The sequence below is a fragment of the Erithacus rubecula genome, assembly GCF_903797595.1.
Source record: "Erithacus rubecula genome assembly, chromosome: 6".
Lineage (NCBI taxonomy): Eukaryota > Metazoa > Chordata > Aves > Passeriformes > Muscicapidae > Erithacus > Erithacus rubecula.
The window spans coordinates 38,745,715-38,760,841 of NC_136688.1; the positions used below are offsets into that span (position 1 = coordinate 38,745,715).

The following is a 15,127-nucleotide window of genomic DNA, read 5'->3' on the forward strand; positions in this document are numbered from 1 at the left end:
AGAAACTATGTATACATACAGAATCTGAGCTTCTAACATAGGGCAGATCAAAATGCTAGAGGCACCACTTTGGCCAGCATGCATTGTCAGGCTTAGAGGACTGTGCAAGTCTATCTTTTTATTGGGAAATTAACTCAGCTTCATTACATTGGATGTAAGTTGATAAAATTCAGTTGTTTAAGGGTAGAGGTCTTTTTAGGACCTTTACTTTGCCCTTGTCTCAGTGCTTGGAGAATTGGTCAAACAAGAGACTATTAACCACAAGCCTCCAGCCTCACAGCAAATACTCAGAGAAGTGACAAAGAACAGAGAAGACTCTGTTCTTATTATGTATTTTTTTTTGTCTTCTTTTACTTTATTTCAGCAGCTTGCTATTATACAGCTTCAGTTGTGTTACTGAATGGTAGCACAGCAGATGCATCTTACTGGGTCTCTACCTCTTTTACCTGGAACATTTTTTCTAATATAACTGTGGCCAGCTGACTTTCAGTGACACTTGCCACAATCCCTGATTAAGTGAATTTGTAGATGTTTGCTCAGGAAGTGCAAATTCTAGCCTTCCCTTTAGGTATGTAGATTATAAAGGTAGAGATTTTGCTTCTTTTGTGAAGTTCTCTTATCTGGCTATAAATCTTGAAATGTATAATCGTGATGTCAGGCAACTGTATGCTTCAGCTCCTTTGTCCCCATAGACAGACCATCTAAGCTGCCAGATTTATCAAATCTTCTCTGAGAGACTCTCATTAAGAGAGTCTTCATCTACCACATAATGAGGTGATAGTTGTACTGGATGTCAAGCCAAGTTAGTTACTTTATTAATTTTAGTGCAAATATTGTGGAACCCAGGGGCTTGATATGCTCTTTAGAGGTTCCAGTGTACTAGATATTTAATATTTAGACAGCAAAATAGCCAAAGTAAAGTTTAGAGAGATGTCTTTACTACTTGGTCATATAGCACTAAATTTTGTTTGGGCCTCAAGTGGTATGAGATCTGGACAGCACAACTCTAAGGAGTTGTTAAGGTCCTCTAGTGTAAGACCAACCTGTGCTATGTTTTTTGGGATGCTGATGGTGACAAGGGCTGTAGCTCTGGATAGGGACAGGGCTTTGAGTACTCTTCCCCCATCTCATTAATCCTAACCCTGCAAAACTCAACAGCCTTGTTTTTATTTGTTTGTTTTTTTCTTCTCAAGTGCTCTAGATTTCACCAGTTTAGCCCAATTGGAACTTTTCACTTGCCTCTTGGGATTTAAAGAGGAGCCTGAGCTGCTTTCTGCATTCCCTGTTTTCTTACTCATTGGGATCTTGCAGCTGCTGATTGAGCACATATAGCAAAGAGCACCATGTTCCAGGAAAGCTTATGCAGGAGGAAGCTTAATGGAAAATATGAAAGGGAAAAAATGTGTTTGATGGACTTTTAATATAAAAAGGGGGTAAGAAAAGAAAAGGAGGAGGGGGAGATTTATTCACTGTAATAGGAACCAAATGTTGGCTGGGACAGCAGCTAGAGTCTCACTCTTTCCCTGTAAACTCTATGAGCGGCTTTTCAAAGGCATTACAGGGTGCAGGGCTAATTTAGTGGTCCTGACTTAACCCCTGCCTCTCTAGAGAGAAGTAAGGAGTATGGGTTTTCAGGGGAGATTAGTGACTTTAATTACAGACTCAGTCAAAAGCATATTCTAGACAGATAACAGTGCCCATTTACTGTTTTCATCCTTGTGTGCTGCTGCTGCTATCCACCAGTAAAAAGCAAAATCTGCTTGCATAAAGCACTAAAAAAGGCTTTATGTCTAGAAATAGAGCCTATAAGTTTTTTTTCAGTTTGATTTTCAATAAACTTGTCAACAGTGGAAGAGAAAAAGTAGAAGAATGTAATTATGACTCATGTTCATGAAGTTGGTCCACTTGATTCATGCTAGGCTTTTACAGTGGAACCTCCTCAGTGAGGATTACCTTTCTCATCTATAAGTGGTACAATACTGCATCTAATTTTCTGGTACCTTGATTCTGTGAAGTGTGTATATTCACACCAGAAACTCTGCCTGGTCTAGGATAAGTAATCAAATTTAAGATGGCACTTAACACATGTTCTTAGTCTGAATGATTTACCTTAAAAAAAACAGATCCAGAAAGTACAATGAGTTTAATTAATTGGGTCCACCCTGCTCTGTTTGAACTTCCTTAATGAATTCTTTAAAACTTGAGGGTAGGGTGTGTGGGACCATCCAACACAGTTCAGGCAGTTGCATGTCAGAGTCAAGCAGGTAATCCTCCCCAAAACTTCCCTGTGACAGCAAAATGGTAACCAGGTTTCTGTTTTAGTATTACTGTATATATGTGTTGCTGTTAAAATATTTTTGCAGACTCTGTGTTTGCAGGTGTGGAAATATGTGCGAGAAACATGAAGCCAGAAGAGCCTTCCACTCAGTAAAGCTCAACCCTGTGTTTGCACTAATTGAGGGTAGAAAGGCTGTATGATTTTGTTAGTCTAGATCACTTGGAGGAGATATGCTCAGTTACCTTCATTGCCTTTCCAGTGATCTGGTGAGCCACAAATAGGATGAAGACACTGAACTTTGCAGTCAGTTGGCTGCTGGTTATCTTCTTGGTTCAGTCTTTCTGCTAGTGAATCTCTGAGCTGCCATGTGTAAAGAGAAAAAAAAAAAAAAAAAAGTTGTTTCTTTACCTACCAAATATTCCCCAGGTCAGAGAGACTGACAGTATTTTGCAACGGGCATGAAGCCAAGGATGCTACTAGGGGCCCAACAAAAATTATCTCCACTGAAGGGTAAATATTTAATTTGATTTGCTGAGACTGACACGTTTAGTGCCTCTCATTGATAGTGCCAGCTAAATCCAGGAGTATCTGAGATAGGTTAGGCCTTTCCTGAAGAGGTTTTCCAGTGCTCCATAATCTCATTCTGCCCTTCCTCTCCTAGACTGTCAGAAGGCTGTTTTGGTGCACTTCATTTCTAGCGTAGATTAGACACTTAGCACTCATGACCTTGCCTGTATATGGAGACCTAGGATGTAAAAGGCAATTCCTGATCTGCATTGCCTTTGTTGTAAGAAAATACTTACATTCCAAAACCCAGGTTTATCAATGACAAGAAAACAACAAGAATGATTTTCAGAAGCTGGGGTGCAGGAAATAAATTATCCAGCTACATATACCAGAATAGAAGGAAGCCTGTGGACTATGATAGTAGTTGGAGAAAAAGTGAAGGAGCAGGAAGGCATTGGGCTTTCCTTGTATAGCTATTGTGTATGCACATCTGGAATAATAAAGTGGAAAAAGTTCACAGAAAAGCAATGTGCAATCAAGGCCAGAAGGGACTGAGTTGAGGAAAAAGAAGAGTGTTAAGTGTGCCAAGGCTGGCTGAGCTCAGAGGAGGCATAGTTCTAGAAGTGAAGGTTTAGTCCTGAAATAAGAGAAATGTCATATAATAGAACAGTGAAATTTTAAGTTTAATTGGGAATGTTGAGTTAATTTCTTGGTGCTGAATGCATACCTGGTTGTGGACTTGTGCAGATGAGTGTGACACATGGACTCCTACAGGTCCTGCACCACAAGGAGATCAGCTGAATGCTTTTGCTCATATATTTGTTCCTGAGTAAAATTCTTATAACAGTTCTCTCAGCTGAAAGAGGGAATTATGAGAATAGCAGAGGGGACTCCTGACATTTGCTAGATATTATGCACATTAAAATGTTATGAAATGCTTGAATTGTGCCTCTAGTAGTTCTTAGGGTTAATCTGTGAATGGATTTAAAAATTGTAGCTAGAAGCACAAAACTTTTCATGTTTTTTGCCTAAATCAAATCAGTCCTAAGGTTTTGCACATGGATATTATACATCTTCTGGTTTTTTGTGATACAAATATACTGATGGTAAGAGCCCCTACCTTTGTAGGTAAAAGTAGCTTTAGCTGCAGGGAAAAGGGGGAGCTCAAGAACTGAGGCTGAAACTATTTCATGGTGCTCATCAATAATGGAGGAAAGTTTGATTGATGGTCTGTGACAGAAACTTTCCTGCATTTCTATACCACCTCTACCATGGGAGACTGTACTTTTCACGTTGAACTGGATTTGAACCCAAAAATGCAGTTCTGGAAGTTTATTGTGCCAATGCAGCCTTAACAAACTGCTCATTAATTTTAAGAGCTTTTCCTTAGCTTCTCTTGAAGAGTACAAAAGTAGATTGCAGGTCAGGTGATGGCATCCTCATTTTATACAGGCCACCTGCTTCCTGCCCTTTCCCTGTTTCCAAGTACCTGTACCATGGTGTGTTCTGGACAGCTCCAAGTACCTCAGATCTCTAAAATCCCAGGCTTAGCTCTTTTAGGAATATTCAGGAGCAAACAAAACATTTTGGTGTTTCTGAAACTGTTTTTTCTTTACCTTTGTAGCACAGCTTATGCTATGTTGCAAAGCAGGAGGTTTTTAGAGGCTTGTGTGTTCCAGCAATCAGAGCTACAGTCCTTGCTAAAATGTAGCCTCTTGCTGAATAAACTACACTGAAGTCACTCTTTCATAGACTGATAACAGCAGAGGCCAGGAGCGAACCATTCTCAAAGACTTGTTGCTCTGTTTTTCAGTTTTTAATTTATTGCTTTTGAAGCTGAGGGGAAGGAAAGAGGAGGAAAGACAAAGAAAGGCCTCAAGGCAAGTGAGAGGCCCAAAACTCCTGCATCCCAGCCAGGACCCCAGCGTCCTGGGCTTCATCCCACTCTGTTTATCATTGCTCTGTAGCCAGCCCCAATCTAGGACCTATTGTTAGGGATGGAAGAAGCACATAGTATGCCAAAGAAAATGTTCTGTGTTTTTCTGAGTGCCTGAACATAAGTCAGCAGGATGCTGGGAGCTGCCACACTACACAAAATCATTAGTTACTATGCCAACTACTTTCTAGCAGCTGGTGCTCACCAAGGATTTGTACTGAAAACTTCCTAGACTTGTCACACCATCTGAATGCCCTGTGGGAAAGAAACTGCTGCCCAAGATTGTCTTACATTCTATGGCAAGGTGGGAACACTCATTATAAATGCACTGGGTTCCCTTATTGCCAGCAATGGCTCTTTTTCCTCCTTAGCTTCATCCTTTACAGGGAAGGATGCAAAGTACTTCATTGTTAGCTTGTTTCCCTGTTTGGTAGGAAAATAATTATTTTCTCAGTTTGCTAGACCTCCAAACATACTGATTTCTGCTGTGATTCCTATCAGTTCTCACAAACTAAGCAGGGTTAAGCAGAGGAATATTCTTCATGAATGCTGAAACTTCATTTACACAATAATTTGAGCCTAGTTTGCACTGCCTTTCAATGGGATGTAGACACTTTTCATGTATTTCTAAACTGCCTGCTTAGTGAGTGATATATGGAGAGCACTAGTGTACTTCATGAATTGGTTATTGTTGCCTGCCACTGAGGAATTGCTATCAAGTAAGTGCCCAGCTGTGCCATTGGAAGAAGGCTTCAGTTAAAATATAAATGTAAGCCTGACATGTCATTCTTTTAGTACAGACTTGCTGTTTGTCCTATAGTTCTTTGTAACTATGAGATCCTCAGTGACTTGTGTTCTGGGGTCTGGTCTTGTCTACAGCTGCAGTCCTTGGAATTCCCTTCAAATTGTTTTGAAATGGAAACAGAAGCCATCTATGGAGACTGGGTTTCATAGAGACTTGTTTTTTCTGTAATCAATGAAAAATGCATTAACATTTTATTAATATTTAGTATTTTAGCAGACTGACATTAGTTTCTAGTACAGGTGTAAGTAGCTGATTGCATAAAGGTTGCTTACATCAGAAAAGAGCTAATGAATTGGAAAAGGGAACTTGAGTAGAAAGGTAGTTGGGAACCAGAAAACCTGCAGATTTATCTATGGTATTCTAGTCCTTTTGGACTGGATCCCAATCATAATTGCATGCTGATTTGTTACAAATGGTCTCACAAGCAAACCTGTATCTTCCATGGTACAAAAACTGCAGCAGAGAGGTTTTATGCTGTCAGTGATTTGGAAGAGAGAATTCTGGCCCAGCCTTTGTGAAAACTGCAGTTGAAAGAAAGGAACACAGTGGGTTTCTTGCCAAAAGCACTGAGCAGCCTGAAGAGCCGCTGGAAGGACAGAATCTTGCTTACAAAGGATGGGCCATAATGCCAAAGGCTGAGATTTCCTGTGCATAGTGAAGGCCTGAATCCTGGCCAGGTGTCTAAACTAAGCAACTCGTAAATAATTCTGAGCAAGCTGTGAGAAGATTGCTCACAACCAGCCTGGCTGACAGAATGAAACCAAATCTTTTTTGGTGGCATAAGCAGGAATTTCTTTTTCCCATTTGCATGCGTGTGCATCTGTGCCTAAATCTGTTGTCTATACATGAGAAGAAATGAATATTCAATCATTAGTGTTCAGGCAATAATCCTGAATTGAAAACAGGGAGGTCTGTGAGTACTGACTTTACAATCCTCTCTTCCATTAGGTGTGGGGAGGCTTTTTGTGGTTATTTTTGGCTTTGCCTAAAACACTGTAGGTTTTGAGAAAGTTATTAATTGAGTTTGGGGTATTTATACAGTCTTCCTAACAAGTGAACTCTTTAATACCCATTAAATTTGTGAGGTCCTCTACAGCTATTTTGCAGCCTTCTTTATGGTACTGAACCTGTTGTAATTTCCTTAGGTAGAACTAATTTCTGCTTCAGGGTGCAAAAGTGTTGTCATTCTTTCAATCATCCAACAGGCAGAGACTGACAATAGGATATGCTCTGTGACACAATCCCATGAGCATGGCAAATAGGCTAAGAGCTGGAGCATGTTTCTGGCAGCAGTGTATTGAGTCTCAGATCCTAAGCCTGTTCTGTACCAGGGCAAACATTGCCATAGATGTAATATCAGCACTTGATAACATGGGGTGTGGGGACTTTACAAAACTGCAGATGACATATTTCTTTATGAAAGTGACCCCAAGACTGGCAAATACATGGGATTTCTGTTGTCAAGTATTGTATGTTTATATTCTAGAAGGTTGAAGTTATGTTTTGCTACATAATGCATAAATGCAGAATAATGCATTTACTTTGATTTCTGTCAGTAAATAAAGGAAACTCGTAGAAGCCAACAGAAACATACTCAATCCAGAAGGATTCTGCAGGCCATGAGGATAAAAATCTACTTAGGCAAGCAACAGGGTTTTCAATATAGTGTCTAGAATATAAGCAAGTTTGTTTTGCTGTGTTGTGGAGGGGGAAGGTATTGGAACTGCAGGGAGTTGTGTACAAGGCTGTGCTGGAAGAAAATCTTAGCCAAAGTTTTGTGATTTTGTTTGGTATTTTTAAATTTAGTTCTTCCTAAAGGTTTAATAATCTAGTTTCAACAGTGCTTTCCTGGGTAACTTAACCCAAGTTTACCTGGGCAATGTTATGTCCAGTATATTGGTTGAAACTGAAAAAGTGAATTAAAGCAAGTTAGAAACTCGGGGAGAGAATTTGAGAGTTCATTGAATTGGACAAAGGCCGGAGAAAGGCAGCAATCTTAGTACTTTTTAAAAGGTCAGACTTAAGTATTTGTAATTCCATAACAGTTAATCCTTTGCTAAATATCTCAAAAAAAAAAAAAAAAAGAAAAAGAAATGAGAAACAGGGAAATGTTACTAAAATGTTGCCATTTAGATAGTGGCCCACAAAGTACAGCAGCCTGCAGTCATTGCACATTATCTCTGTGGCACAAAATCTGGCTATTGGCAGGTCCAGTTTTAGTGGAGTTTTTGTTTATATCAGTTTTGTCTCTTCCATTTTGTCTTGACTGGTTACATTTTAGAAGTAATCACTCAATCCTCAGCTTCATAAGCATTCTTTTGGATCAAATGATGAATTTAATGTATTCCAGGTTCTGAACTGGAGGTGGGTATGGGAGGAGTTGGAACAGATCTTAGCTTCTAGAATTAGTAATATAACTTGAGTGAATAGCTTAAAGAGTGCTTGAGTGAATTCTCTGATTTCTGAATATTTTGAGGGTTTGCAATGACAAAGCTTTTGGAGGAAGGAGCAACACGTTCAAGGCAAGCTGTGATATATTTAAAGAATCAAGGTTATAAGTTCTGGTGGGTTCCTGAAGCAAGGAGATTGCAGTTAACTCCCTTGCCAAAATTGTGACCTATACTCCAAATCATGGCATGAAAGACACCAATCATCTTTTACATCCCAGTTATGTATGATGTGTGATGTAGATAGGAAATAAAGGGAAGTCTGCCCTGGGAAGCCAAAGGAAGTATTTGGAAGGAGTGACTGAGAGAAGCATGTCAGAGATCAACAGACACTTGGGAAGCTCAGGCATTGGGGCTGAAGGTTATATTAGCCATAGTGTCAGGATTCAGTGGGTCATACAACATCTGTTGCCTGGGCACAGAATGTGTGAATTGCTGGGCCTTTGTAGCCTCTGCAGGGCACCTCGTGGTCCTGTCTATCTGCCACCTGCTCTCTGCAAAGCCCCTCAGCCTTGTGTAGAAGTGTGTTGGTGCTGCCTTCTCTCCAAGGCTTACAAACTTCAAAGCAAGCTAGTGAGCTCCTGTTGGTACTTATCATGTTGCAGGCCACAGCTGAACTCCTACCATGTAAGCCTGGGCTGTAAGAGCTCCTGTCTCTTTGCAGGAAGCCTTTTTATCCTCTGAGAAAAGCTTGCATTTCTCTGAGGATGAAAGAAACGAGTCTGTCTCGTTCCCCCCAGGCCTTTGGGTTGTAACTGTATGGAGTCAGTATGTATTCTAGTTTCCAACCTCACCCAGCCAATCCTTTATCCTCTCTGGATGTTGTACTGTGTGTCTGTTTCTATTCTGTTGTCACTGCAGCATGTATGTGTTTAGTGTAAGCCCTGTGTTACTGTATTAAAGCCTCTACAAATCCAAATAAATAATTATATCATTAGTGATGGGAATCAGCTTTTTTCCTGCTGCTATTCTGCTTGTCTTCAATGCTAATCAGCCACAGAAATATTCCAGTTTAGAGTTTTTATTCTCCTATCCTTTTTTCTCCTCAAGAGAATGTCTAGCAATATAAGTCCCAGTCTATATTCAAGAAAGTGCTTAGCAGGAAGCAGTTGGCACATGACACCTCTAGCAGGTGTTGTGCTTGCTAAAGTCTCTTAATACAAATTCCTACCTGTCTAAATATTAAGAGACTTTTTGGAAGCAGCAGTGCCTTGTAGGCAGGAGTCCTTATATGCAGAGTGGTGAAAATGTGATGGCTCTGCTTTCCTCAGGGCTCCAGAGAATCATTTTGCCATGGAAGGAGAGATGGAGAACAGTCTCTACAAGGTGACACGGGGTCCTCTGGCACATCCCAGCTATCAGCTTCAGTTTGCTGTGCAGCAACTTCAGCAGCAGAAACTTCAGTCAAGACAGCTGTTGGAACAAAACCAAGCACGGCAACAGGTAACTAAAAAAAATTCCTGCTTGGGATGTAGCAGTGCTGAATGAGTCTTAGATGTGCAGAACAAAACCAGAGATATATGGTGGAGGTTTTGTGAAGGAAGTAGCTCTTAAAGTCAGTTGCAACAAAACCGATATTACCTGCAGTGATTTTGATGGTATTTTGATACTGTGGTTCCCAATAGCTTCTTCCATTCCATTGGCATCTTAAGAGCTAGAGGAAACATGGAAAAGAGCTTGTAATATTAATATTGTGAATGACTTCTAGATGCCAGAGGTGGACCACTGTGTATGGAATAGTATTTCCATTCTGCTGGGAGAATCTTTTGAGGTCATAGTGACTTAATTGATAGACTTGTTATCTTACTTTGTTGTTATGGAGAGAGAGATGTATTCTGAGTGATGTTCAAAATGCTTCCCTGCTAAAAGGAAGGAAGCCTTTGGGTGAACAAACCTTCATTCAAAACAGCTTGGTCTCCAGTAGCAAAGAGCTGCTTGGAGCAGTCTGGCATGACTGGACTCCCATGAGCAAACCTAACACATGGAGGTCTGGACACCCACTCTCCCTCCTGTGGAGCAGGTGAGTCATTAGTCAGGGTCTTTGAGAACAGGTTATAGGCAAATCACCCTCATCCTTTTCTAGGAACATCTTGAAGGAGAGGCCCTTCTGCTTTTTGCTTCTTGCTCTCCTTCTTTTAAGGCCCTTACTTAGCCATGTAGTTTGCATCCTCAACTTCTCTCACCTACAGTCTTCTCACTCCTGCTCCACACAGGAGGTTTTCCTTTCATCTCTGTCCTCTGGGTGGGCATATGTGGCTACTTAGGGCTCAGGAAAGGACCATAAACTGGCTTGTGCCTGTGAGGAGGCTGGAGCTGGCCATGCTGAGGGGCTTGGCTGAGCCCTCTTCTAACTGCTGACATTGAGCTGATGTTATTCTTGGCCTGGGGCAGAGCCATTACTCAGGAGTTTCTGTTAAAATGATTCTTTGTTAAACCTCCTCTCACCCCCACAACACCCCCCTCCTTTTTCTCCCTCCTTTCTCCTTCCGAGCCAAGCATTTTGGAGTTGCTGTATTGAGGCTATTGCCATGCTGCAAGAGTCAGGCTGCACTGATTTTGGTGTTAATGAAGAAAAATTCTTGCTGAACAGGGGGGCTTTCAAACTTTCTGTCATGAATAAAATGTCATCTTAATAAAATGATTGTCTCTTGGACACTTCCTGTGTAAGACATTGTATGAGGCCAGCCATCTCTCCTCTTCCAATCACAGTTGCATCAATCCTCTGATGCCACTCATGGCACTACCCTTGTCTTCCCCTGCACCCTCTCTAGCTTTCTATCACTTACCTCTTCCTTCTGTTAGTTAACTTTCCAGACTTCAAACCTTTAACTTGGCATTTCTAAGAACTGCTTCTCTTTTCTGCAGCTTATGCATTCTCTGACCTACATCTTCCCACTCACTTCTTTGACTTCTGCACCACCCTTTCATGCTGGCCCTCATTTGTCCTCCCTTTTTAGCTACAGTTCATGTAGCTCATCCTATCCTGTGTGGCTTTACCACATTTGCTTGTCAATGTCACCTATGCTACCTATCTCCCATTGTCTGCTGTTTTGTTTCTCTTCCTTCCCATGTATTGAGATCTACTCCATGCTTTGTTCTTTTGCCTGCTACATTCAAATTTGTCAGTCTCCCCACAGCAGAAGAAATATATCCCCAAGACTGAAGGCCTATGGCTTGAAAGAGTGTCATCATCTCTCTACTTTGGAGAATGCAGGCAGGATATCTCTGAGACTATTTAATCTGATTATTCAAGTTCTTGTTATGGTTAGAAGGCAGACTAGCCATTTGTCAATAGCTGATGTACATCTACTAATTCATGTACACCCTGAGTGCGTGGCCATGTAACATGACTAGATGTCAGTCTTTCCTTCTGTCTCTGGCAAAGGGACTAGCTACATGTATGACTATATATATGTGATCAGGTAAATGAGCACCATGATTAATAGCATAGCAAATTTTTGTCCTGTACATTAACCAGCTCAGTATGTTGGAGATGAGATGGATGCACTGGAAAGCATGGGCTTTTCTAGTCAAGTATTTGTATCGTAAGAATCCCTCCATCTACCGTGCAGTAGATTTATCTCACAATGTGTGTTAACATGAAGGTTTCTTGTGTACTTTGTTGCAGCACCCACTCTAGGTTGAGCACTTTCCAGACACATAAGAATGATGATGATTTCTCCAGGCATTTAACAATCTGTGGAGTATCAAATACTGTGTGGGTGGAGGAAGAGGAATAATAACCAACAGTTTTCACTCATTGTATGCAGAAGCTAGTTCACACAGTGTAGTATGGTAGAAATAGACCTTTGATGCCAGAATAGGTACTTGATTACTTGGACAAAAAGAAAAACACCAAACTGACTGGGTGAGAATCTAACAAGCAAATAGGTGGAGTGATAAGAGCCAGGAACATAGTACGGACCTTGAGAAAAGTGAACAAAAATATAAAGGGGAAGAATTTGAAAGCAGAGACAAAAAGCTGAAATCTGATATCAGTAAAATCAAGGAACAAGAATTACAAAATCAAACCAAAAGACAACAAAAACAGGCTTACAGCAGTATTTTTAATGTTTAAAAAAGACTTCATGTGACATGTTATGACCTAGATGTTATTATCACTGCTGCAGTTGGCAAGACAGTTAATATACCATCATTGTTTATTCTCTAATTGTTTCCTGTACTGGAAAGATGCCATTAGCTGTTAGGGAGGTTCCTTCTTTGTGTGGCTATGTTCTGTCTGCTTAGCCTAGCATCTACTGGGTTTAAAATTTTATGCCAAACATTTCACATGGGAAAAAAGCTAAATTAAAACATGGGAAGTACAATTGTATGGTGGAACGATCCCCATCAGTCCTGCTTACATCAAAAAGGCCCATGTTAAATAAGACATGAATCATGTTAATGAGTTGTGTGGGCAGTTATGTGATCACATTTTCAAGCACAAGTTTAAGTAGATTTTATGCTGTAGAAGATTAGGCTAAATTAATCTTAAATAATTCTCCTCTCAGTCATTTGAAAATTGTATGTCCCCTGAAATATTCCTCACTTTATGAAGTTCAGCAAATTTTTCTCTTTTAATATTTGTGATTCTCTTCTGACATCCTTGCCATTTATTTAGATTTGACTGGAAATGCTGAGTACTGTGAATAATATTCCTAGAACTATATTATTGCTGCCTGAGGATACAGGATGTCTTTGAATTCAGCCTCAAATTTCACTAAACTGTTTTCTAAACTGTTATATAGGGAACTGCTGTCAGATTTGCAGTATCTCTTTTCCTTCAGTTTCTTGTTCATTCTTGTTTTGCAGCTTTCTCCCTCAGATTGTTTTCCCACTAAATGTGCTAACTGCCATTTTTCCTATTTGAGTCTTGTGATACTGATGAGTCAAAGTCTCAGTGTAAGTAAAACAGAACAACCATTCTGAAAGCAGTAGTCTGAGCTGATTTATACCAGCTGAATTTTTGTCCCCATGTTTCTGATCCTGTCACTATTATTAGAATTATGGTAACGCCCAGATGTATTAACGTCTTTCCAATACAATGATACAGCCCAATCCTTGCCCCAGAGAGCTAGCAGTACCAAGAGAAATAAAACAGAAGGTACCAAATCAGCTGAATAGAGTATATTTTTTCTTGCTCTGAAGAATTTACCAAAGAGGACATTTGATAAATTTGGTAAAGGACAGTCTGTGCATACCATGAGCTTTTTCTTCCTTAAGACCCCAAAATACTCTTCATAGTGCAGTTTAACACTGTGGTAGTTACTAGTACATTTTGAGCCTGCTCTTTATCTCCAGTTTGTGAATTTTCAATTCAACCAATCAATGTATCCAAACTGATTTAACTGAATGCATTAGTATATATTCAAAACAATTTCTACTAAACAATTTATATGAGTGGAAAGGTCTCCCAAGCTTATTAATTCTCTGTATTCTTGTGATTTTATCTAAAACACAATTGCTTCTCTAAAAGTGGTGGTTGTGTTTTGTTGGGTTAGATTTTTTTCTCTTTTTTTTTTTTTTTAAACTTCAAACTATGTTATTGTTTATTGCTTAAAAACATCTCAGTTTACAGTGCCAGGGATTTGGAACTAGCTGCACACATCTTTATGCAATACATGTGTTTATGCATCTGTCTGTCCGTTTTCAAACACTGCTGAGTCTCATCTTTTTCAGATTTGATGATCCAACTGAATGTGAATGACTGTGGGATAGAAATCTCACAACTATGTTTCATACAAATTTCATTAAAATTAAGAGCCATATATCTGGGAAGGGGGTTCAACTACTGTTCCCACTAAGGCAAAGGCTGTAGTATGAGACCACTCCTAATTAGACAGCACAAAATCAACACAAGAATACCCAGACCCATGAAGGGAGGCAAAACTTGGGGTATGCTTTGTATTAGATAGTGTAAGAAAGATTCACAGGAAATGAGCTTCATTACCTCCTCTGGTCACACAATGAACATGTTTTTGCTTGCAACATTTGTTCCATTTCTGTGCTAGGGATGGGTGTTAGATACAAGGATGGTAAGTGCCAGGAACATTCTTTCTGTTTTTGAAGATCATTAATATATCTGCTTTTCTTCAAAGTACTACACTACTTTTCTGTTTTCAATCACTAACAGCCCAAACTTAGCTGCTACTGACCAATACTCTTAGATGTTCATTATCCTACTGACAAGGTGTACACATTGAGATTTTCTAATTAAAATTTTTCTTCTTTTTTTTTGGTACAGGCAATACTTTGTGTATGATGTTGTTGTAGGTGTTGAAGCAAGGAGATATTGCTTCAGTTTGTGATGTAGGGAAAAACACTTTCTCTGTCAGTGCTAATTTTCTTAATGGGCAAGACAGAATTAATGCTGTTTCCCCTCCCCAGAAAATTTTGCACAATAATTAACTCACTAATAATTTGTAGAAATTTTAGCTAAAACGTCTTTCAGCTTTTTTAGTACTTTTCAGATTTGTAGCCCTAGAGACTTGTTAGGGTAGCAAATGTCTCCTCAACATCAAGTTAAATCTGCCAGCCTGGGAACTGTAATTGAAAGTTTTTCTCTTGAAGCAGCAGTAGCTGTAGGGTGCTACCTGCTTCAGGACTGCATCTGTCAGGGTTTGTCTAGGCTTCTCCCTAGACACTTAGTCTTCAGAATCCTGAGTGATAAGGTCTGTCTCCTATGTTTTGGACATGCTGAAAACTTCCCAACCCTTCCTTTGTGTGTTCAGGCTGTGCTCTCCCCAGCTGTCCTCTTTATTTGCACAGAAGTTTCTCCTGGTTTCCTGTCCTGTCCCCATGGAGTTCCCAGCAGGGCAGAGCTGGGATGCTTTGTAGCTGAATCCAGAAGCCGTGGTCCTTGTCAGATTCCAGTCTCTCCATCCTTGCCTGGAAGACAGCCAGAATCTCAGCACAGTGTGGAGACAAAGGCGTTTTCAGAAGTCTGTAAACCCCCAAGAAAAACATTCATGACCTTTCTTTAGGCAGGTTTCAACACAGTTTTTGCCAGTCAAACTTTGTTTGAGCATCCATGCTTGCTGTTTCTTCAGAGTCATGGACCTCCTTGCCAGTGCATATTAACAGAGGAAAGGGTTATGACTGTATGCATTGTGGAGTCCAGGATCTTAGTGATTTTACTTACAAGAAAAAGAACT

At 40.1% G+C, this 15,127-nt stretch overlaps 1 protein-coding gene across 2 annotated transcripts in view; it reads left to right on the forward strand.

Annotated features, from left to right (window-relative positions):
- Window positions 1-15,127, forward strand: part of TTLL5 (tubulin tyrosine ligase like 5) — a 117,517-nt gene that overhangs the window by 83,478 nt on the left and 18,912 nt on the right. For both annotated transcript variants that reach the window (XM_079309549.1, XM_079309548.1), the window contains exon 31: window positions 9,245-9,416. In XM_079309549.1, coding sequence (XP_079165675.1) covers window positions 9,245-9,416 — 172 coding nt within the window. The remainder of the gene's footprint in view (window positions 1-9,244; window positions 9,417-15,127) is intronic.